The sequence below is a fragment of the Montipora capricornis genome, chromosome 8 (assembly GCF_036669925.1).
Source record: "Montipora capricornis isolate CH-2021 chromosome 8, ASM3666992v2, whole genome shotgun sequence".
Lineage (NCBI taxonomy): Eukaryota > Metazoa > Cnidaria > Anthozoa > Scleractinia > Acroporidae > Montipora > Montipora capricornis.
Window position 1 is genome coordinate 49860535 of NC_090890.1, and position 25831 is coordinate 49886365.

A 25831-nucleotide genomic window follows, 5' to 3' on the forward strand; every position below is an offset into this window, starting at 1 on the left:
AACGTCACCTCAAAATATCACTTGGCTCTCTCTCATAAGTCTTTCGCGATTATTCAGTCTCGTTCACATCCTACAATATGGGTGAAGTATCCTAAAAATAAATTGGTACGAGAGGTTTCAGAGTGAAAACAGAAAATAAAAGATTCTCTGTCAGGATGCTTACGTTGTCGTCAAAATTTGGTGATTTCACGTCGTCGTTATGCAGAGGACCACAAACATACTTGCTAAAATCCGTGCTGCACAGTACATGCAGCACGATTCTTTTTCCTCTTTTAACCAATGATATTGTTTTGTCATGTTGTCGTTGCCGTAGCCGTTTTCGTTGCTTACTCTTGAGCCTGCGCAGTAACACTTCCGCAAGCTCCTTTCCCCTTCCGAACCAAGCCCGAGTTTTCGTATTAACGCTCAGAAGAATTGGGGAAAACGCTCAAGGCCATGGAATTAAAGCGAACACTGAAAAATCTTTTAAAATACAATATAATAAATGTCTAAAAAGTATGCTATATCTTTACGTTTACTAACTACCTTTATAAGTATATCTTGGTTTACAACTCTCAACTGCAATGTTCCTGATTAGCATTCGCTCTCCTCGCTAGTCAAATAGATCTATTTTGGCGTCTCCTTTTCCACGCTTTCCTCTGTTTCACCCGACTTCACCAAAATCTGTTCATCATCGTCTTCCTGAGCTAATTTCATCTTCGTCTTGCGCTTTTTGCCTCTTTTGGTCTTCACATGATCCACATCTCCAAGTTCCAGAATCTCTGCGAACAGCTCGTCCAGACTACCGAGCTCTTTTTCGAGTGTTTCTTCATCTTGTTTCAATGCCATATCTTTCTCAAAGGCGACGTTTTCTTCTCCTGCTGCCGCTTTCTTTTTCTTTTTCTTGTTTGGCTCTTCCTTAGTCTCATCAACTGCTTTCCCCTCGGCAGCTTCTGGATCCTCACCGTCATTTCCTTTCAGCGTCTTTTTCTTTTTCTTCTGTTCTTCGTTTCGATCTCCTATTTCTTCGCCAGTTTCGGCAGACACCATTCCTTTCTTTTTCTTTCCGCCACCACCAACAGCTGATTCATTTTTTTCAATCTCTCCTTCTCCTCTTACCTTCTTCTTTTTCTTCAATTTTACCTCACCAAGGATTGTTTCTTCCTTGTCGTTTATTTCTGAAGAGATGTCTTTCTTGTTTTCTTTTTCATCTCCAGACAAAACGTTTTCTTTTCTTTTCCCTTTCTTTTTAGTCTTCACATTCTCTTCGCTGCTGCCTTTATCCCTTCCTTCTTCGGCCACATCATTTCTCTTTATCAGTTCCTCTTGCAGCCTTTTCTTTTTTATCTTTATATCAGAGCCGTCCTCAGAAACCTCGTTACCCTTTTTGTCATCCACGGGGACCCAAGCTTCTGTTGGCGGGTTCTCTTCTGGAGCTTCTCCTTCGTGACTTTTCTCTGCTTTCCTCTTCTTTTTCTTTCCAACTTCGATCTCCATATCGCTATTATACGTACGCAATTCGGCATCACAAACTGGCGCGTGCCTAGACAGAATACTGTCCAACTCAGCATCGGTGGCACAACGACTTTCTTGATCCCGTCGTACGTCGTCGAGGATTTTCAAAAGCTCAGCTTCTGGCGCAGCTTCTTCAACCACCGTTTCTCTTGGACTCATGATGCCTTCTCTTTGAATGGTAGTATCCGCGTTCTCGTTTTGTTCTTCAGTTGTGATTTCGAGCTCAGCGATCAGAAAAGCTGGGCTCTTCACGCTCACTGCACTCCCAGGACGATCCGTGATTCCGAATGTTGGTGTCATTGTTGTAATACCATCTTCGGCACCAGCCTCGTTTTCCGAACCGCTCTCGTCATTACTCGATTGGTTGTCTTCGGTATCGCTATTGTCAATGTTCTCGCTATCACAGTCGCTTTCGTCAGAGGAATTTTCTCGGCCATTCACTTCTTCAAAAACTAAATCCTCCACCATTCGCTTCTGTTGATAGTGCTTCAATATTTCCTCAAGCTCTTCCTCGGTATACTGACTCAAAAAACGCTCGAACACAGGAATGGAGTCACAAAGTTCGGACTCGTAAAAATCCCAGTCCACCTCCATAAGTAACCGTATCAGGTTTTTCTTCTTGTCTGTACAACTTTCCGTTTGAAACCACCTTGTCTTTCGCATGTCCTCGAAAGCGATGTTCCTCATAAAATGGATGGCATTGTCGGCGTTGTCAACGATTTTATCAAATTTGACCTCCAGGTCACTCTTAGGCTCTTTGTAAATTGGGTGTATGGCATGGCCCATTGACTTGCCTATGTTTTCTTTGAGACGGTGAATCATGAAGTCCATTATCTCGTACTCATTCGATTGTTTTTCCACGTCGCTGCGAACTTCCGTAAAGGCATCGTTGATTATGGATATGAACACGTTGAGGAGAATAAACACCATTGATATCGTGTAAGTGTAGAAGAAGATTTGTGCAATGATGCGATTGGCGTGCTTCATTTCTTGCAAAGTAAACTTGCCCAGAAGAGTGTCCATCAGCGATGCGCAGCTTCGCCAAAATGTTCCAAACCCTGCCATGTACTGACCAAAAACTAGGCTTGCAAGGAGTGCAAACGCCAGAAACGCCACCGAGAACATGAACATGAAAGATACCAACTGGCCAATGCAACGTTTGAGGACCTGCTGTAGCATGGACATTCGACGGTTAAAGCGCAGAAGTCGAAACATCTTTAGAAATGAGAGGAAGACGATGACTCCAATGATGCATTTCAACCACTCGTCCAAGAAAGCCGTGTAGTGGAAGCTGACGAACCCTGTCTTGTCCTCTCGCATAAACTGCAGGGCATCTCCGGTGAACTTCATTCGCGTAAAGTACAAACCCACCGCAGATAACGACAGAAGTGTAAGTACAATTTCAAGGATACTCCATGGATCCCTCAAATGCTCCCTTCCTTTCTTGATGGACATTCTGATCTCTTTGAACACAAAGAAGGCACAGAACAGGAGATACACGATTTCACAGGTTAACACGAAGTACATCTCCCCACCTACGTACCGGAAGAGACGGAGCGTGAGAATGCTTGGGTATGCAGTGAGACTTCCGGTTGGAAGTTGTTCAAACAGAAGTGTCACCACACAAAACAGGTTAATGTTTGCGTTGTAAACAGCAAATTCAGAGAAGATGGCTCGTGTGTAACGATCCAACCAGTTGTTTTCTTCAAGCTCTCGAACTAATTTGAGGGACTCGCTCAAGTCGTTGGGTAACACCTGCACGTAACCTGCAACAAAATCGAACATGCAAACGTCAGAAAACGACCGGTGGCTCAGTTAGCAGAGCATCGGGCATTCGTGCTTGAGGTAGCGGGTTCAAACGCCGGTCGGACCAAAACTCAAGGTCTTAAAAAGTGACGCCTTTGTAATTTCTTCAGCAAATTTTCAAGTCTTCCCGTATAAGGACTATAACCTGTAGGCCCCGTCATGGTCTCACAACCTTTCCTTTAATCAACCGGCAACACTGTGGACGTCAAAAAAACCCACACACTATTCATGAAGAGTATGAGGGGAGACCCCTGGTGTTGTGGTCTGTCCTCCATTCACATGCTTGCGTGGGTTGGGTGGGTGAGATTAAATATGCACTGATAGCGGCTGCCGGAGGTGCCTTTAAATGCTGACGTCCGTTGTCACCCCAGAGAAAGAATTGTGACATGTACGGTATATAAATCCTTTACTATTACCATACTCTTTCTCCTACGCGATAAACGTGAACCGTCTAAAAACTCTTTGTAGTCTCGGAAATTATAGCCCAACAAAAAGGTCTACATTTCAAGAAACTCAAATTAAGATAAGGCTACCAAATCTACGAAGTTACCTCCTGCGCTGTAGGTCGCCTTGTAACCCCAGTACGGATAAGTCTTTAGTTCCTCCGCCGTTTGAAAATCCCAAGGGCCTTTCTCAGTTGGTTCGACTGTGGTTGTGGGGGTAGGGGTAGAGGAGGCATTATCGTGCGGTTCTTGCCGTTTAGGCTTCCATCCAGGTAAGAAAGAATTCTGGTCTTGTTCCGCGATACTGTAGAAATCGTTGCATTCTTTGATGAAATATAGGAACAGGCGCTTGTAAGTGCAGGTATCTGTCAAAATAAGAGACAGTTTGATCGAGATCAAGCGACAGTTCAGGGAATCAAAATGAATACTTCCGATCACCAGGCCCGAATGTTTTAGTTTCGACCTACCAAAGTCGCCCCGATTTTCCAAAAAAAAGAATGGGATTGCTCTTTTTGAAAAAAAAAAAAAAAAGGGAAAAAATTCAGCCAGGAGAGATAAATATTACTGGTAAACTCTCAAAGGCTATGTCCCCTTTGACGCTCCCCTAGGAGTAACAGTACTAGATTTTACTAGGACGGGGACAATGATCCCCGGGGGACGTATTACGAAAAAGCAGTTTGAATTTGTTTCGAAGTGAGAGGTCGCGGAAGTCAATAGGACTTTCGGTGACGTTATTCTTGGTTTGCACTCACGTGACTAGCGGCCATGTTTTCCCAGCGAAACAAAACAAGCTAAACGCTCCTGGAGGTTAATTTGGATAATCAACGTGGCCGAAAAGTTAAGTCTTCTCTGGCGACGCAAACATAAGAATAAGTCTAAGAAGGTTATGCGCCAGTGAGGCAAGCAACGGCAAATTAAAAGAACAAGATCAAACACGCGCAGAGTGCGTGTGGCCATTTCCTTTCGCAACAACACGATGGACGAATTGGAAAACAAAAGATTGAAGGAATTAACTAGACAAATCGACTCGACAGGGATTTTGCAGTATATTTGGAAACGGACTAAGCTAAACGTCTGTCCTCTTCAAACGAATAAAATTTTCGAAACCAAAACAAAACGGTACCTTTCTTGATCCTAAGTTGCCTCAGACGAGCCACACTCAAGACCCAGGCAGTAGGAACGTCGGCAACGAATCCTTTGTCATAGGCTGTTAAGTTGTCGTAGTACAATTGAGGCATCAAAGAAGGTATGAACGTCTCGTTCAGCCATTTCCAGTAGTGGTGTATTTCGTGCACCTTGAAAATGAAAAAAATATCCGTGTTTTTATACAACTCAGCTATAACACGAGCAGGTACAAAACAAAAGTCACAAGTCACAGGTCATTGTTTTACCAATACAGGAACAATCCTAACCGTTTACCAATGCTAACCTAAGGCCTAAAAACTTTTGTTTAGACCTAATTAGGTGTAAGGACAGCTTTAATGAATGTTTAGGATTCTTTCTCTACTGGTAAAACAATGACCTGTGACTTGTGACCTGTGTTTTGTACATGCTGCTATAAAACGGCTCCCACGAGTCAAGGCTATTTGATATTATTAAAAACTGGATCATTGGATAATGCAATTCGAGAGTTTTGATTGGCTAAGCCATCATGGGTTATGAGCCATTATACCATGATCTACAAACACGGCAAGCATATGCGTGATTTTCTGGGCCTTTTTACTTTTATTGTAATCTAGTTTTCTATATTTTGGGGGCGTTTTTAATAAAACAATTATTTGTTACGAGTTCGAATGTTTTGAGGAAAGGTAGTTTACAAAGTAAACTGAACGTAGGGTTGTCGGAACAACAACAAGAAGATTTATTCCAGAATGAACGTAGTTTCCACGGAGTAAAACTATGAACAACACGTATTCGACAAACTTACTTACTTACTTACTTACTTACTTACTTACTTACTTACTTACTTACTTACTTACTTACTTACTTACTTACTTACTTACTTACTTACTTACTTACTTACTTCTTATGTCGCAGTTTTCAACTCTCACATACTCTTGTATCGCCCGTTTCAGTTTGCCCCTTCTGGAATGTTTGAGGTTGTTTACTTTCACCGGTCTGACCGGTGGTGCTCAAGTCTCCCTTCCCATTTGACCTAATTGTTGTACCAGTTATCTCAGGATCACAACAAATTCGCATGAATCACTCTGATTGACGCGCAATTTTATGCAAACGCATTGCAGATTGGGTCGGGTTCCGAAATTGAAATCTAGGATCTGGAATCTAGAATCAGGAATTGAAATTTGTATGTTGGCCCGACCGGGATATACACCTCCAGTCTTCAACCAACTGAACTAAGTTGTGGATTACAGATAAAGAGGAAGCACTCGATTCATGTTAATTCATACGCCCATCAACCGCTCCGCTGCCGTATATGTAAGGTTTATGATAAAACTGACAGGTCTTAAGCATACCTTTCCGTATGTTAGGTTCCCACTGTAGGCAGCTTTTTCAAAGATGTTGCTCATGTATCTCGTCACCTTAGACGTTGTTAGATCTCTGTTTCCGTAGCTTATGGTGAGAAGTACCAACAGAAATATGACATACCAGATTACTTCCCTAATAATGGATTTCATTTGCTTTTCCTTCATTCGCAGTTTGCGTGCAATCTCCAACTTCGCCTCATTGGGGGGTTTGTCGTTGATCAGCTGTTTCAGTTCCTGTTGGGTTTCAAGATCCAGATCTTCTGTGGTCTTATGCAACCATTCCTCGTCGTTCGCGAGGGCGTTCGCGTCCGTCAAAGAATCCTGTTCGGCCTTATTGGGGTCTTTGACGAGGACCGCAAAGAAGGTAGCCAACGCAAAGACTTTGATAGGTTGGTTGAGAAGCACGTCTTGCAGGAATGATATAGACATTGACATGAGCCACTGGGCAGACTTTTCAGGTCCGAACTCCATTCCGTACATAACGACAAATGATCCTGAGGCACAGGTAGCAACGAAGGCAAGACCGTACGCTATGTAAACAAACCAATGAGGGAGGCCAGGTTGCTTTGAAGTCACGGGTTTTTTCTCATCTTCGGCTGCCTCAATATCAACGTCATCTGCACGCGTGCCTTGTGGCTTTGCTGTGTATCGATTTGCCTTCGGTCTTGCTTTGCGGAAGATAGTGACAATGATTAGATTGACTGGAAACACTACCACGCTACTCACTATACCGATCGAAACTTGGCGAATGGAAAAGCTGAAACCCATTATCCTGATAGCGTTCTGGGGCGTTTGGTTCTCTCCTACATTGTAATACATCGCGTTTGAAACCATTGTGCACATGAGAATCGACAAACAGCAAGTCAGCCGCTGAACACGCGTAAAAGTACTTCTTGGTGGGCGAGCAACAACAGAAAACCAGATATGCCCGTCGGTGAGGTTTTTTCTGACCTCGGACGCGAAAAGGACGTTGAACTTCGTCAGCTCTTTCTTGGAGGCCGGATAAAGGATCCTTTCGACTTTACCATCGCTTTCATCGACAGCGAGCCAGTCATCGCACACGAACCACCAACGCTGGTCTGTCTGAATGTCTTGGATCATTACACGAAGGAGATTCCAGGAAGGATAGTTTCCGCTGTTGTTGTGCCATATTCGAATGTGTTTCAGGCTGCCGAGAGACTGGGGCACAGTCAGTAGGAAAGGATCAACGGACCCTACAAAGAAAGAAAATTGGAATTTGATTACGATGTTCTTTGACAATGCCTCGGTTTTTAAGGTCAGCGTATCCAGCAGCAGAAATATCATTCTTGTCCGGAGAGAACCTGTTCTCCACACTGACCTGAGGCTCTTTTCTCGAAAGTCCCGAAACTTTACGAGCCATTCTCGGGAGTCACAATTTCCTCTGTATCTCAAGAACGGAGTGGATTTGAGTCGTCAAACTTTACAGTCAGTTTGCCTTTTGTTACCTTGAAAACATGTTAAAAGATTGGCGTTCCTGAACAAGCGGTTGGGTAGCAGGTTTACAAATGGCTTTTTGGGCCCAAAAATTTTTCTGGACTTTCGAAAAATGGGCCCCTGCTGCCCATGGTAGAGAAATCAAAGTATTAATTGTTGCAAATTACTTGTGAACGGGACACTTACTTCCTTGGTTTTACTTACTACAAGAAAACATTAGGTAAGACGGCGGCTCAAAACATTAATAGGGAGCTGATCAGAAGCAACGACAACGGCGACGGCAACGAAAACGTCATCTCAAAGTATAAATTCGAGTCATTTTAATCGCCTCGTGACTATTTCAACCTTTTTAATATGACAAGGGTGTGGTAGTCCCTCAAAAATGACACTCGTCTGAACGGCACTTAAGGTAATTCCTTAGTATTGCATTGCGCATCCCTACTGCGCACGATTTTCGCGTCATTAGCGCACACATGAGCACGTGCGCAAACAAAACGTAAGAGATTTCGCTCAAACTAAACCCGATAGCGAAATAAATGCTCCTTTTCTCTCAAACGAGCACGGTGATCCCCGATTCTTTTTTCAGGTATTTGCCAAGAACAGTCTAATTAAGAACATATTTGAAGAAGAAAAAAAGTTTGATAGTAGAACATGAATTTTTTTTGGAAAACAGTTCCGTACTGGGTGTATTTTACCCAAGGCGAGGACTTCAAGCTAACCACGGAACTGTCCCAAAAAGTGCACTATTCCCACAACCAGGGAATCAAAGACGGCGTCTTTGAAGTAACCAAGACATAATTCTGTACGAAGGTAATTCGAATTTTTAACGCAAAAACATTAAAAAATACCCCATTTTAAGAGCCTGCTGACGCGTAAACAAGCACGGTGATCCCATTTTTTTTATTGCAATTTTTAATGTTCATATCATGGATGTTAATTATGCCAAGTTTCCAAAAAAGTTTGATAGTAGAACAAATCAAAGAAATTACCTTAATTTAGGGGAGAAAATAAAAATTTATCCTCATGATCAAGTGCTGACGTTCTTGATGACACCTCAAATTTGGCTATTTCACGTTGCTGTTTGGCTGACGAAAGCAAAGGAATGGACAACAGCGAAAAACGCACGTGCAGGGCGTGCAAAGCTATTGTCTTTGCCTACTAAATTTGTGACGTTCTTGTTGCCGTCGCCGTTGTCGTTGCTTAAGCTCCCCGGCCGCAAAAACGTCCTTTAATAGTGCTAGTTTATGATTCTTACAGTGTTTCGTGATTATTTCAGTTTGTTCAACTTCCACAAATTATCCAAACTATCCAAGAACTGAATAGGCCTTATTGACGATGGCCGCTATGTTGGTTTTCAAATTGTCATGCAAATTAGCCATGTGTTATGCTGGGGGGGCAAACATTGGAAAAACAGCAAATTGCGGAAAATCGGCTAGTCAAAATATTGAAATAACATTGCTAAAAGTTCATTTTAGTATTTAGAATTAAGTACCTTTTATAATAATTTTATATCTTTTGATTGCCTTTGACATTTTGACTTTGTACTTCGCTATCTGCTCATTTTTCGATAAAAAAAACGCCGAAGTAACTTCTGTAATGATTGTATTTTACCGCTTAGGTGATAAACATTCCATGAACGTGAAGCAAATCATCTGTGTGGCTGAGATGTTCGTTATAACCTCTCGAACTTGTGTTGTTTTCCCCCTCAGAAGTGTGTAGCTAATTTGCATGATAATAGCAAATCCAACATGGCGGCCATCGTGAATAAGGTCTATTGGAAGGAACAGTGTTGAAGCTAAGAACGAAAATTAAAGATTTGCCCTTGTGCACTCACGTCGACCTTGGAAGTTGAGATTTGGTCATCTCAAGTTGCAGATTGGCAGAAAATGGGAAAGAAATGTACAAATTTCGAAGCGCACGTTCACAGCCATTGTTTTGCTTATTGATGTCCATTGTTTGATGGCGTTCTCGCTCAGGTTGCCGTCCTAGATCTTAAGGTCCCTATTATTGGCTAAAAGACGGAACATACTCTTGCTGCACGCATTTTTGTACATTTCTCTCCCTTACTGAGAAAAAAAAAACAGATTTAAGGTTGTAACGACAACCTATGCACACAACAGTGAATCTTTGATTCTCTCTTTTTAATTCAAATCCATCTATACCTATCCAGTTATAGGATAAATCGCGCCCATATTGTACAATGTAAACACGATGGATTAAACCTAATATTTTGAAGTGATGTTTTCGTCGCTGTAACCGTCGTCGGTCCTAAACTCCCTATTTATTCATCTCAACGAAACAACCCACCTGTTTTGAAGTTTTTCCTGTTGTTATCCTTCAAAACCCTTGGCTCACTGTCTCCGAGACCTCCAGTGAGAACGATCGAAACTTCAGCACTTGTGCCGCCTCCTCGCGCAAATCCCGTGTGAACATGTATTTCATAGCAATACGTATCTCTTGAGTCGTTGTCAGGAAGTAGGCTTACTCCAGTCTGCAAAAAAACTCGCTTGTGAGTAGCCTGTCAGTTTACGTGGGCTACACTCTGGACTTTGACGTCAGTCCATGTCACCCAAAACAATCCTCACTCACCCGGACGATCGTACTTATACTTCACTCCAGACTATTTTGCGATATTTTACGCGAGAGTGCTACACGAACAGAGATTCGTGCGAGACATATCGGGCTCAGTCCTGATTGGAACCAAACTGTCTCTTGCTTGCCACAACTGACATGATCTTGAGACTGGTCTATATTATAGGCGAATCTTTGCTGACTTCATTTTTTTACATTTTGTCTCATCAACATACGAGTTTGCTGACCTCAGGGATCGTGCTATTTACAAATTGACTTGAAAAGGTAAAAGAACGTGTAAAACTTAGCTTTAATAACGAGCGAGTTATTAGCCACCAAAAACTAAGAAAATCGTAGGTGGCAAATGCGCTAATGAGTCCATACATTCTTTGTCAAATTTAAAAATTTCAAAGCGTCATTACTCAGAGATTATCTGATAAATTGCGCCTAAAGCTTCAGAGATAGCTCATAGAGCAATTTTCAATTGAGTGTCGAAAAAAATTAGCGAATTGCTTTGGTTTTGCATTACTTCACTCAGTGATTGGTTCAAAGTTCTCGCGCCACTTTTTCAACCAATAAAAAGTGAAACCAGAACCAATCGTTGAGGAGCAGTTGTGGCTCAGTTGGCTAGTGCGCGGCCTTCGGAGCGAGAGGCCCCCGGTTCGATCCTCGGTGACTTAAACGTCTGTTTCGACTTTCCTCTGATCCGTGTAGCTATGGCTTTAAATACCCGTAAAACGGAGCACTGACAGAGGGAGCATGTAACTTGCAACTCTCTTCATTGGAACAAACCTGAGGATTTAACGAAACCCACCAATAGACCAATTTCGATATATTAAAATTCAGTCCAAAACAAAAGACATCACCTCGAGGCTCTGGGGAATAAATATAAGGATTTGTATGAGTTTATTCCTTAGAGCCTCGAGATGATGTCTTTTGTTTAGTACTGAATTTTAATATGTCGAAAGTGGTCTATTTTATGCCCAAATATGGATAAAATAAGATCAAATTAATTAAGCTGCACGCGCGAGAAAATGAACGATCTACGTTACATCCAAATAAACGACAGTTAAACTCTTCAAAGTCAAGAGCTGGTCGGCGGGGTCATCAAAAATGCATGCTCCTGACACGTTCAAACATTGTTGATCCAACAAATGTTTCATAACAATGTTCGAACGTGCAGCCGGCGCTTTAAAGTCCCCAGTGAAATCAGCACAGCATGGTTAGCTTTATAAAACAGAGCAAGCACCACAATTAATACGCTGATGCATCTCTACGGACCGCGAATCATTTGAGACAAGAGAAAATAAATGGGGAAGAGAAGTCATCTCCCATAACACCCTTGGCCATAGGTAATATGTGTCAAGTTATTGCTAGATCGACTCCCACGCTGTACATACAGCTGTTTCGAAAGGGGTTGTCCAAAAGAAGCATAAAAGCCTACGCGACAATGCCGAAAGGCATTATGGTAAACTGTCAGTTTGAGTCAACCAAAACTGACATTGAGATAGAGAGTTTCAAAATTCCGTCAAATTATCCAGGCCATGAATTAGTAACAAAGGGTTAGAATTCGCAGAGAAAGCAAGATTCTGACGACTTTAACCCTTCCTTACTTTATGTGATGTTTCGCAGAAAAAGTTTGAGAAATGTACCAAAAATCGTGGTGCACGTGCAGAACCATCATTTTTGCTAATGAACCCTTTTGTTTTTGGACGTGTTTTGGCAGTGATGGCGGAAGAGACCTTGAACACAAGTCTGTGCGTACTGCCACTTCATTAACGCTTATCGTCGCCATAGTAGGTCGTCACTGCACTGCACGAACGCTTTTACGCTTCTTTTGGACAACCTTTCTTGAAACAGCTGTATCCCAAGGGGATTAAGCAACAACCACTCATGTGTTCTGTGTGGATAGCCCACGCTAAGAGAACACATTCCTGCCATACGATTGGCTGTTGCCTAATCCCCTTCGGATATGTACAGCGTGGGAGTCGATCTAAAACATTACCCAATGTATGGGGAATGCCCTCTCTTCCCTCCAAATTTTCTCTTGTTTGAGAGTAGTGCTGTATGTCGTTGCTATGAACGTGTGCGAGACGTAAACAACCTTTAACCCTTACATGGAAACATTACCTTTAAAGCATCATTTCTGTCAGCTCTTCGAGCGGGAATCAAGCAGATGATGTAGACACCAAGAATCACGCAGGCCGTGATAAGCGCAAGCGGACTTTTTAGTAGTTTGTCAAAGCTCAAACCCTTGAAGTTGATCTTGTTCGGTGGGACAAAAAAATTGCTCCCGAATGTTGTCAAGTGGTTGGTTAAGCATTCTATCACGGTCCGGTTTGTTTTTAGACCCACCTGCCACGAGAGAAAAAACACCGAAACGGTTAAAGATGGTTTAATATATCTCTCAGATAAGGCGCGTGTTATGATTGGCTAACTTAGCGGGCCGTATTCTACAGTACCGCCCGCTGTTTCGCCCCCTATATTGGAAATTTTTATGCAAAACTTTCTAGCAATTTTTGATTTTGTTTGTGTGAAAATGAACTTGTGAAATTGTTTAAATCTTCCAAGCAGCTATTTCAAAAGCCAATAAGATCTATTCGTTTTTCAGTTTTTTACGAATGCCAATCATTTGAGGCAGTTGAACGTTCCTCCTTACTTTAACTAGTTTCCTTCTGCCTTAATACCTTAGAGATATAGTTAATACCTCACCAATCTCGTTTTGTCGGTCCGTAAAGTAAGTTACGGATCCTCGTTTCTTCCTGTTGATCTATGACCTGCGCGCTTCGCGCTTGTATTCATTTAGGACGCAATTCTATTGGGTCAGCGACCCATAACAATAAACATGCAATTCCGATACTTATAAGCATGGACCAACAGACCAAGATATTTGCAGACAAATATCGGGTCGCACGGTTGCCGCACACGTGACCAATCTAAATCCCAAGGGTTTTATCCAATTATGGTTGGTTGGAAATGTCTGGTTTCGCGGGAAAGTCAATCTTAAAATATCGCGGCATGTAAAATACATACCTACATACATACTTTATTTGTTATGTAAGTCGATAAAAAAGGCAGCTAAATAGCTGATGTGGAAGTTGATCTGCGTGACACAAATAGATTAAGAAGTTGTATGCTACTGGTCGTAGTCTTCTGATTGTGTCGGGGACCAGTTCACTTTGACGGGGCTAGGGCACAGAGTTGCACTTTAACTGGTATGACAGATCGGAGCGAACTATCGTTCCCCGTGTGAACGAATTAGTGTTCCCTTTGTCTCGAGCAGACGTCAATTGCCCGAAACGGAAAATACCATAATAGTCTTAGTTTGTCTACCCAAATTTTAAATAAGCATTGTTTCCAGTTTCTCTTGGGACTTACAATGGTCCCAAGGGCAAACAAAAACAATGCTTATTCAAAATTTGGGTAGACAAACTAAGACTATTAAGGTATTTTCCGTTTCGGGCAATATCATTCGAATCTCTCTGATTGCCGCGAAATTTACATGAAAGCGCGTTGGCTTGTGTCGTGTCTGGGCAACCGGAAAGTTCTGTTCCATTGGGCACATGGAATTCTCGAAATTTCAAACGGAAATTGAAGGGTCATGATTTCGAACCCGGTGTAAACAGAGGATTGCCATCCCCCCGATGCAAATCTACCAGCCCACCCTCCCCCCACCCCATCCTTAGTAGGGAGTCCTGTGTGATTCATTGTCCTATGGCTCTGCGGTCCTCTCATGGGCGTAGCCAGGGTTTTTCAAAGGGGGGGGTCACACTGTGTCAAACAGAGGGTACTCGCGTTTTCGCAACCTGAATATTGTAGGTTGTTTGAGTAAAAACACGGCTTACTAACGGGGGATCACGGGCACCCCAGGACCTCCCCTCCTGGCTACGCCCTTGCCTCTGGTTCTTCCACTCTTGCACAGATATAGAACCTTTCTATTGGTGAAACAGAACGAACTTGTCACACGATCAGCCACGTTAGCTAATGATCTTGCCACATTTCAGGGCTGTCTAACGCACAAACACGTTCGTTTTCACTATTGTTAATTATTTTTTCTCACCTTTGTTCCCTCTGTGGACCAGACCTCCCTGTCAACGTCGTAGTACAAACACATTGAGGTATAGACTGAAAAGGTATAGGGTATGGTGTCGTCGGAAGGTATTTTAGCTTTTTCCTCCTCTGATAGCGAGTCGTTTCGCACATATCGTAGCAACACGTAGTACGTTCCGGCTGCTGTCCAATTTAGCGCATCATTGGACAGAAAGAGTTCGCACCCTGACGGGTCCAAAGAAGTAGATGACTGCACACTTTGGCGAGATCCAAGTTGAAGCCTGCCATTAAAGTCATAAACTCCCTCGAGCGGCTTCGGTTCACCTCCTTTTCTTACGTACAGCTCTAAATCGACGCTCACCTCCCATTCTGCTCGAATGTGCACAGTAGATGCATTCTGCTCTATTGTAAAGGAGTGTACCTGGTACGTCTTTGAACTGACTCCACCCTTCGTATTGCGGCGCTCTTTGTCATTTCGGGGAATAATAATGCTGATTTCCGACGTAAGGTTTTTGATGTTCAACTCTGTACGATTCTCGTCGGAGAAGGATAAACTTACTGCAAGACTCTTCACAGAATTTCCCTTTTCTTGATCTTGGCTGGCAAAAAGGCTTGTGTTAGATACCATGCTCTGAAAGGATAATAATAATAATAATAATAATAATAATAATAATAATAATAATAACAACAACAACAACGGATCTAGTACAAGAGCACTAATTGGGGACACTAACGAAATTAATTCAAATTAAATCAAATAGTGGTTTTTGTGGAGAGGGGAAACCCAGAGTACCCGGAGAAAAACCTATCGGAGCAGAGAAGAGAACCAACAAACTCAACCTACATACCACGATTGCTTATTCCATCTGCACGTTAGCTGTTCCCAGTTAGTTACAAAAGCAGTGACACTTTGACAATGAAATAAAGTTCATAGCGTAGTTGATTTCCGCGAATCCTTGTCTACTTACTCAGTGTTGACTTTCCGAAAAAAAGCCTACATTAGTCTTTTGGATCGAATTCGAAGAGTTTAACGAGGTCTTTTGATCAAAAAATGTGTTAACCTTTGTTTGATGATGTCGGCTGAATATGCCTGTACTTTCATCGATAATAAGCAATTATTCACGAAAGTGTAAACGTATTTAACAATTATTCCATGAGCGCGCTTTGGATATGCGATGGTAAATAGCCAACGAGGTGCGAAGCGACGAGCTGGCTATAACCAGTCTCATATCCAAAGAGTGCGAATGGACTGATAGTTCTAATTACATTTTAATTAAATTCTGAACTGTTTTGCTTCCATAACGACAGGATGTTGTCTCAGTTTTTGAAAATGGACAGACGCAATCAGTTTCCAGATAAGGTCATTACGGTATATGAGCTGATAACCGAGATGGAGTGAGCCAATCAGAAAGCTAGTAATGCAATATCCGAGGTCGGAAATTTGATGATAGAGCGACTTTCGTATGACCTTGAAAAAGTGTTCGCAATTTGTTTCACGGACCAACGTTTGCCAAGATCAAAACAAACCTCCTTATTCCCGCCAAGGACATGTTTGGATACTTGAAAATTTCGCTTCCCTTTGCAAATTTTTAAAGGGGGTGGTTCTTAACTACCAAACCTTTGCTGTGGACCCCTTCAAATAGTCATTCCTCGAATTCCTTTAACTCTACAATTATCCTTTTTGCAAAGTGTGTGCTATTTATCATTCCTTTGTCTGGTTCGACTCACTTGACCAAAACAGAAAATGCCTAAAAACTAAGCGACTTAACTACCGGTGTGTTTTTCACAAATTTTGAACGAAACATTTTCAGAACACTCTAAGAAATCTGTAGCATGGGTTTTAAAAGAAATTATTTCTCAAAAAAATCATGACGTCATAAGGTCCTCCTTAGATACGCTTTTCAAAACATCAGTTCCATTTTTTTGTCCAAATAGAAATTCCATGCTACACTTTACGAAAAATAATGGGGTGGTTCCCATCCGGTGACCGCCTCTTCCTTTCGTTTCCTGACAGCTTTTACCTCTATTTCACCGAAACGCACGGCAGAGGGCTGAGACTTGTTGCGCATGCGCCTTCTGATTGAAGTGATGTCAGATTTTCATTGAAAAAGTTAGTCAAAGAACCATATATGCAACCTTTTTGTCTTTGGGCTCTTGACTAAAGAGCTTCCTTAGCAACCATTGTCTTTCTGTAGTTAAGAGCCACTCCTCTTAACCGCGGCAAGAGTGGAAATGAACGGGTAACAAAGCTTTGACAAAACTGAACAAAAGGGTAGAAACGCGCGTCCCCGAGGTTGAAAATTTGATAATAGAGCTGATAAAAATGTAGGGGTGAATATTTACAACTTTCAGAAATAAGTGAACTTTTTTTTTCAGTCCGGAGCTCATCGAGGGGAGCCTCTACTAGTCTATAGCCAAAATTCAAACTTGTTATTCTTAAATCCATACATCCAAGAGTGTTGTTGCAGCATTGCAAGATGGCGGGTAACAACAGAGTCCAAAAGTGCCGCCCGCAAGTCTCGTAACGGTGTCATGTAATCCCTTTCATAGCTTCAGACCGGGCTCGTATAAACTTAAATCACACCGGTATCATGTAATAAGGACCTTAGTACCCGGAGAAAAACCTCTCGGAGCAGACTAGAGAACTAACAAACTCAACATGTCTTGGAATCGAACCCAGGCCACACTGGTGGGAGGCGAGTGCTCTCACTACTGTGAAATCCCTACTCATAATTACAATAGACCATATTCGTATTCCCATTATTGGACTGGAACTAGCTTACAATGGAGGCTAATGCGGGGGAATATATTAAAAAGTAGTTGCATTTGAAAAGATTTCCCCGCATTAGCCTCCATTGCAAGCTAGTTCCAGTCCAATACTGAGAATACGAATATGGTCTATTAAATGTAAGGATTTCTATTTAAAAAAAGTGCTCTGGAATATTGAGAAAATCTATTTGAGACAGCAAGGGAAACAAAGAGCTACTTCGAGGAAATTTTAGAGAAAGACTTACTACTCTTTGAACGATTGAATTAGTCGCGAAAGAGGATGAAAAATCAGATGGCAACACAGCTTCGGTTCCATTGAGGGATATTGATTTGTTGCCAAGCTCGTCTAGCTTTTCCATGCAGACAGCCGCAGTTATAGATGTCGAACTCAATTCTTTCTCTTCCTCCCCTGGGATTAGGGTCGTCCCCACGGCTGCCGTCAGATTTTTTAAAGTGTCCCGTGCCGTCTTGGACATATTTCTGCCATCCTGTAATTAATAGTAATAATAATCATCATCCATGAGTGCTGACCTTGACAAGTGGACAAAAAAAAATGGCGTAGAGTACCCCGTACAGCTTTTACAGAAGGACTTCCTCTTAGAAACTAAGAAGATTATCAGGAGAGTGTTTTGTGTTCAAGGTTCATTGGAGTTATGTGGATACCCAAGGTTACAGGTGGTAACCATCTATCCACACAAACTGTACCTAAGTCGATAAGGAAAGATAATTATAGCAATGGTAATAACAATGGTTATGCGGAAGTCTTGTTGTCGCTAAATCGAGATTGCCTTAATAAATATATATATATTTAAACTGCTACTATGATCAAGAAATCACTTCCTTTTTTTTCCTTCAGAGTTTGAAAGTGTGTTTGCTTAACACCTAACTTTGACCAGAATTTTGACCTCTTTTCTTTGAATGTAAGTTTTGGATTTCACGGCCCGCAAAAGCCCACTTTCGATATATTAAAATTCAGTCCCAAACAAAAGACATCATCTCGAGGCTCTGGGGAATAAACTCAAACAAATCCTTATATTTATTCGCCAGAGCCCCGAGAGGATGCCTTTTGTTTATGACTGAATTTTAATATATCGAAATTGGTCTATTACTCACGTTCAAACCTCAGAAGGTTGGATCTAGGTAAACGTGTTGTCACTTACTCACAAGCTTAAAATTTCAGCGTGTAAATGCAGTTTATTACATATGCAAAACACGAATTAAAAAGTCTGAAATCCCGAAACTCCCGTGCTGCACATTAATTCAGCCGTGAACACAAGCATGGCATTCTTAGGGCCCTATTACATGGCGGATTTCAGCCCGGTTAGCCGGGCTTAGTTTTCAGCCCGGGTTCTAAAAGAAATCCTCTTGAAATGAAAGTGGCGATTACATGGAGAAGCTCAGTTTCAGCCTGGGTTTAAAAACCCAGGAACGTGAGCATGCGCATCGGCTGTATTTTCGCATTACAGTAAATTTTCCCATGGAAATTTGCGTTTTGCGCCCGGGCTGAAATTGAGCATGTAATTGGAACAATGTCTCAGCCCGGTGCGCGGAGCGAGATTTCAGCCCGAGCTGAAACTCGCCATGTAATCGGTCAATCAGTTAGGAGCACGAGCAGGTCAATTTGTTGGGTAGGGTCGTACCTCTTGTTGAACACTATATTTTAAAGGCTGTATAGTGTCGTACTTCCTATTATTTTCTGTGCTAAATCCATTGTTATCTTTGTTCGTTCTATTGTTCTTTTGGCCAATCCTGAAGCCCCTTCAATGAGGTACGACACGACCCAATTTGTCGGGATCATGTGTTCCCATCTTCACTGCCATTGCGTCTCATCGAGAGACAATTGCTTAAATTGTCCAAACAACTGCAAGGTTCACTTCCCTCTTAAGGAGTTTGTCTGAATTAGCTAACTTGTCCGCCCAAACCACTCTTTACGACAAAGACCTCGAAATAGACAAGTGATTCTGGTCCTAAGTTACATGCGCTTAAAGGGGAAGGAAAGTTGGGGGTAAGGCGAGTGCCGAAATGGGGGGACTGGGGAGAGCTCTGGATCGTTTCTCCCCAGTCCCTCTCCATTTCGTCTCTCGCACTCTCCCATTCTCGTCCCCATCGCCCTTTTCGTTTCTCTTAGTCGGCGGGGCCTTGGCACGAGAAAGCGAAGCCCTTCGTTTTCTCGTGCCAAGGCCCCGCCGACTAAGAGAAACGAAAAGGGCGATGGGGACGAGAATGGCACTCTCCGTCTCCCTCTTTTCCTCCCCTTTTAACGCTTGCCACGCAGGCTACTCCTACTACTACTTACGTAATTAACGCAAGCTACCAATACAGTAGAACACTTGCCTTCAAGGAATACATGATCCCATTTCTTCTTTCCAAGGTACTAGCATTTCTTGTTTGTTTTCGTGTGCTTGAGTACGGACAATATGAGTTCGAGCTCTTTTGAGCTCAAATTGCGCTTTACAGTTTCACTCAATCAGAGGCATAAGCGAGCTTAATTACTTAATTACGTCTTAAAGACGCGTTTTTCAGCGCATACTTAGTGCAAGCTACATGCATTGCGTACGGCTGTTTCGATGATCGCCTTTTGTTGTAATAGGTCAGTTTAGTTTCTAACAAAGCCGAGTTGCTATCGTTAACTGTTCAATTTATTCCATTAACTGAAACTATCTTTTAAAATGTTTTTAAGGCACCCTTCTCCCGATGCCATCATAATCTATAAACGTACCTCTCTAGAAGTGTTTATTGCACGAAGGACATTGTCTGTAGTACCAACTAAGATTTTTGCACATTCCTCTATTTGTTCGCTCGAGGCCTCTCCTCCCTTAGCTTGCTTTAAAATCGCGTCGCTGCCTTTCTTCGAGGAATCAGAAAGTTTGTGCTGTTGGACAAAAGAAATGGAAATAAATGCGCCAGCTGGTGCTATGCGCCTCGACACTAAATCCTATTGTTTAAAAGTTCGAATCTCTTGGAACAGTATTCAGAGATAGAAATCCCCAATCTGGGGCGCCCTACTACTATCTTTCTTCTCGCTAAAAAATACACATTTTGTCAGCTGTACCGTGTAAAGCAATCTAGCTTAAAATTTCAGCGTGTAAATGCAACTTATTATAAATACAAAACACTAGTTTATAAGTCTGAACGCTCGAAATTCCCGTGTTGCATATTAATTCAGACGAGTGCACATGCGTTGCATTCTTAAACTAGAGAGTCTTTTAAAGTTAATAATGGCGGGCCATTTAATAGGAAAATTCTAGTAAAAATAAACAAGCGTCTTTGTAAATCAAAGCTTACAACTTGGGTCACTTATTGTTTAGTCAAAGTGCTACTACGATCAAAAATCACTTCTCATTTTCCTTCACATTTCGAAAGTTCTTGAGCTGAATTATCGAAATGCGACATTTTATGCAATCAGTTCAAGAGAAAAACTATTTTGATGGGAATTTTTTCATTTAACGGTCCCCCATAAGCTGTTGTGGTTCTGACAGATAAGCACTCGGAGAGCTGGATCGAGGAGAATATGACTTCTTAAAAATGCAGTTTGTGAATGCGGCATAATTAGTATGCAGAACTGACACGAATTTGACAACCTGAAAACCAAAAACTCTCACGCTGCATACTAATTAGCCCCATTCAAACACTTCATTTTTAATGTAGTGAGTAAATGAGGTCACTTTCTCCACGATCCAGATCGCTGAACGTCGCACCAAGTAATGGCGGTATGTTAAATGAAAAAAGTGGAGCTAAAATAAACAGTCTTCCTCTTGAAATTACAAAAAAAATTCGCCTGTTGAGCATTCAACGCAAATTCTATCGAAGTGTGATTTTTTTTTTTTTCATCGTACGTGTAGTTCCATTTTAACATAATTTTAAAATCCACACAAAAAGAAAAATTGATTGTTTTTGGTCATAGTAGTTCTTTAAGTCACCCATGAAAAGGTGGTGTTAATCTACTTTCCTTTGCCCAAAGTCTAGCCAGGTCTTACCACCTTCCATAATATTTGCAAGAATGGTTATAGTGCAAATTACAATACAACTAACTACACTGAAAAAATCCCTCATTAATATCAACTTTCGCCACATGTTGTCAAAACGATCTCTTAACGGCTAATTTACGCATAGACTCTTGCACTAATTCAAGATCATCATCACCATCATGCACCTATGTACAATTAAAATTGTTCACAGGCCTGAACTTAAACCCTCAGTTTATGCCTTGATTGGCTCTTTGTCAATTTCTTGCTCCAAGCCCTCATTTTCATCGATCTACTTACGTTCATCGTTGGAGTGTTGTCTTCTGTCTTATTAGTAACTGCTGCTACAGCGGTAAACACTTGCGCCAGATCCTTTAAATCCATATCTTCCGACACTCCCGTGTGTTTCCCCAATAAGGCGTCCAAACATTTTTCCTTGATCTACGAATGAATACACGAAAAATTATTTTTAGTAAAGGTGAGGAAAACACGAGAGAGAGAGAGACAGACAGAGAGAGAGAGAGAGAGTTAGTTGGCCTAACTGCAACAATGGTAAGGGTAGTCGCTCCCTGACTTTGAGGGCAGTCAGCTTGGTCCAGTTCTTTGCTCCCAGGAAAGTAAAAGCGGATTAATCTCAATTAAAGAGCGGTATTGCGCATGTTCTTGCCGCAGCGAATGTCACCGGTTATAAGCCAATCGAAAGCGACGTTATAATTCGTGGGAGAAATTTACACGTACGCGTGAAAATTTCTCGCTCAGTCATCCGCGAAGTCGACCGCCCTTGGCTCATTAGTGATTGTTTATTAATCGAGTAATCTTTACACGTACGTGTACATTTCCCGCACGAATTATATTGTTGCTTCCGATTGGCTCATGATGACATTTGTTACGGCTAGAACGTGAGCAATACCGTGATACTCTCCCTTTAAACGCAGTAACATCAGGAGTCCATGACGAGGAGCAAACAACAGCAATATATTCCTGTCACAGCGTTTTCACAGACCGATTTATTCTTAGTTTGAATTTCCCGCAAATGAGACTCCTTCAAGAGCCCTTTGACCAATTAAAAGTAACTAACTCGACGTCATAGGGCCACCGAACCTGAACTACCTTCGTTTTTTTGCGGAAAAGGTAGTCGATCTGTAAAAATGCCGTGACATATGCTGAGAATGGGAGTTGTTCGCTCCTATTCATGGGCTCCTGGTTTCATCACTCGGAATATATTCCGAGCTTCAATCTGGATAAAATTTAGTTTTCTGTGCAGCAAAATGCATAATAGAATTAGGAAGCGGGGACTTCATTGGTTAAGGTGGCTTACTACAGTTTTCCGAAGAAAAATATAAAGATTTTTAAATCCCCGAAATTAAAGCAACAGGATGTCTCTTCTGAAGTGTAAGTCACTGCAATTGATGTAAAATCAATCCACGCATGCAAATTAGTTATCCACAAAGGTGGCAAAATATCACAGAAACCTTTTCCAGCTAAAAATTTTATTGAAACAAACAACATATTTGCTATTAGAGGCAAAAAAACCCTTCATTTTCATTCCGTGCTTGCAAACAAGCAACACACACGAGAATAACTAAACTAAACAGCAAATTCCTGCCATCGTTATGCAAACATGTCAACCCACGTATGCAAATTCGTTCATATTTACGCAACACGATGAATCAACAAAGGCACCAAAATCTCAAAAAAACCTTTTTCAGCCAAAAATTCGATTGAAACAAAACACATATTTGCTATTAGCGGCAAAAAAAACCTTCCAATATCATTCCGTGCGTGCGAACAAGCAGCATACGCCGTGTCAACAACCCTACGCAACGAAATAAATTTCTCACCGGAGTTCAGGATAAAACCCTTTTCGATGAATCTTTTCCTTGAATAATGAAGCAAAAAATGGACAACAAACTTTTCTTCAAATCATTTTTGACTAACAAGAATTTGTTTTTTTACCTGAAGACTGTGCAGAGTTGAGAGCAAATAAATAAAATTATAAATAGCCAGACAACAGAGATTCGACATCCACTCAAGGTGTTCGATTTGAGTTTGTTAGACCCAAATCCCCCGAGAAAAAGTTACTGGAGAATTTACCATTTGGTTTCAATATTGTACATAACATCCCAATCAGTAAAATATTAGAAATATAGCTTACTTTGATATCCGACGGCGAAAGATGCAATTGTTGTCGAAGTCCACAATTTATTCGTAGCTTTTAATGATTCCAGATATTCATAATTTACCGCTTGTGTTTTTTTTATCGAATTGACGTTCCATAAGAGCTCCAAAAGGGTATATTTCGTTTAAAGATCCACTTAAACTCCATTTGCGTTACAATGACTTCTACGCCATTGCAGGTTAATTACTGTGTCCACCGGATAAAATCTACGCATTTCTACTACCCTCTGAAACGTACCAAAAATAAGCGCAGAAAACTCTACGCACAAAGACAATACTTAGCAGGGGAGTGACAGGAAAGACCTATTGCGCAACTTTTCCATTTTCATGACTCGGAAAAAAACAAAATTATAACGGAAAAACACAACTCATATTAATTATGACTGGATTGCCATTCGGCAACCCAGTAATAATCTTCCTCTGTTCCCACTTCAAGGCCGTTACTACACTCCCCACAAGAATGTAACCTTTGCTTATTTTCATGTTGTATCAGCCCTCGTTCACAGAAGGTAAACAGCCATTTGCCAAACTCACCGTGACAACCGCACTTCATTAAATCTTTTGAAATGCAACTATCTATAACAAACAACATTCCCCTGAGTTGAACCGTTGACCCTGGGAGTATCCATATCCATGTAAAGCCTGTTGCACTGGCATAAAGACAGGATAATAACGGCTGTTTATTCGTAACCTAGCCGTAATATTAATCTTGGATTCTTATACTGCGTTCGACAATCGAATAAGAAGCTCCACACAGAATCCATGCGAGCGTCCCTGAAAACAACGATGCTTACGGAAAAATTTCCCAAGTCGTTTCGAAACCGACATTTAGACCTGAACAAACTTGGGAAGCGTCCTCCTCTGTCAATGCAACGACAAAATCGGCTATTCAGTCCTTCAGTCCAATTTGCTTTTAGATCCTCTAAACCTTCCAAACTAAATGCATCTATTTCTGTGCCTCAGATATTTCGAGTAAACGCTTCTAGAGCGTCTTGTTCAATCTAACTTGGGTAATAAATATATATATATATATATACAGCGTTTTGCAAAAATTTTGAACCCCCCAGAATATAATTCATATATCTGCATATTTGCATGTCTAGTTAATGTCAGGTGCAATTTTCCGCAAGAATTGTTTCGCTTGTGAAATAAGCATGGATTTGCCCGGTAGGTGTGAATTTCTCATGTTAAGAGATATTTCTCGCATTAAATTTGCGAAATCTAACGACTGCATTAAGAAAAAGAAACCTTTGTGAAACTAAAAAGTTGTCAACCCACTGTGACTGTACTAAATTTCAAATTGCAATGTATAGCAAGGACTTGCCCTAGCGTGTCATCAGCCTCAAATATCAGTGCCGTTTTAGCAACAGACGGATAGCTCGTCTGTTGGATATGCATAAGAGTACAGTGAAGCGAATTCTAAGAAAATTCTTACTTACGGGTGATGTGCAGTGCTTTAAAGTTGGAAGGCCTAATATCTCCAGTCTTCACGTTCACGAACAATTTGTATTGGTAGAAGCAGCACTAAAAGACCCTTCTATGACATTAGAAGAGCTTCTTTGGGAAATTCAACATTCGACTGGCTCGCAGTACTGTTTATCCACCGTCAAAAGAAAGCTTCGGAGGTTTGGCTTCTCATTTAAGCAGGTCGGTGTTACGAGTTGTCGTATAAATATTTTTAGTATCTTTTTACCTAGTATCCCGTTGTTTAACACCCAGTCCCAAATCTAACTTCCGAGTACATGTTTTCCTAATTTTAGCTTTGCAAAGTAGCTATACAACAAAGCGATACTTTAAGAGAGGAGTTCCGAGCAAGCATATCGCAATATGACCCAGAGATGCTCCTATTTCTTGACGAAACCGGATTTGTGAGTTCTTATGTTTTGATTTATGGTGTCCAATGTTGCTGCTGTTGAGATACTCGGATGACTATGATGATCAATAATACTATTATTATTATTATTATTATTATTATTATTAGTAGTGTTAGTATTATTATTATTATTATGATTATTATTATTATTATTATTCAGGACAGACGTTTAGTGAGGAGATGGGGATATGGGTTAAAAGGAACCCGCGCTTGCATCAAGAGATACGTGACATGGGCTCCTCGTGTGTCAGCAATAGCTGTAATGGGTTCAAGCGACATCCGTTGTATCTCAACAATGAGAGGAAGTGTGAATGGAGACAAATTTATCCAGTTTTTACAAGACGACCTTGTACCTATGCTACAGCCTTTTGATGGAATGAACCTCAACTCCATCGTAGTTATGGGTAGGTATGAAAGGAAAAGGCATAGAATTGCGGAAAGTGCGTGTTTATCACAACTTGGAATGTTAAAGTTGTTTGTAATCGTTTTCAGATAATGCTGCTATTCACCATGTTCCAAGGGTAAGGGATATTATTGAAGGTACCGGAGCACTGCTGATTTATTTACCACCCTACAGCCCTGACTACAATCCGTTAGAGGAACTCTTCAGCAAAGTAAAAGGCCACATAAGAAGAAATGACGTTGTTTTTCAAGCCACTGATAACCCAGAAGCCTTTATTGTTGAAAGCTTCCATCATGTGACAAGTCAGGATTGCAATAATTACTTCCAGCATGCTGAGT

At 41.4% G+C, this 25831-nt stretch overlaps 1 protein-coding gene across 1 annotated transcript in view; it reads right to left on the bottom strand.

Moving 5' to 3' along the window:
* LOC138014095 (polycystin-1-like) overlaps nucleotides 1-25831 on the bottom strand; it is an 80596-nt gene that overhangs the window by 850 nt on the left and 53915 nt on the right. The window contains 9 exon segments of the mRNA XM_068861123.1: nucleotides 1-3260; nucleotides 3851-4108; nucleotides 4867-5038; nucleotides 6218-7443; nucleotides 9992-10175; nucleotides 12386-12610; nucleotides 14316-14936; nucleotides 17320-17562; nucleotides 19794-19946. The exon segment at nucleotides 1-3260 is cut by the window's left edge and continues 850 nt beyond it. Of these exon segments, the coding sequence (XP_068717224.1) occupies nucleotides 607-3260; nucleotides 3851-4108; nucleotides 4867-5038; nucleotides 6218-7443; nucleotides 9992-10175; nucleotides 12386-12610; nucleotides 14316-14936; nucleotides 17320-17562; nucleotides 19794-19946 (5736 nt within the window). The 3' untranslated portion in view covers nucleotides 1-606.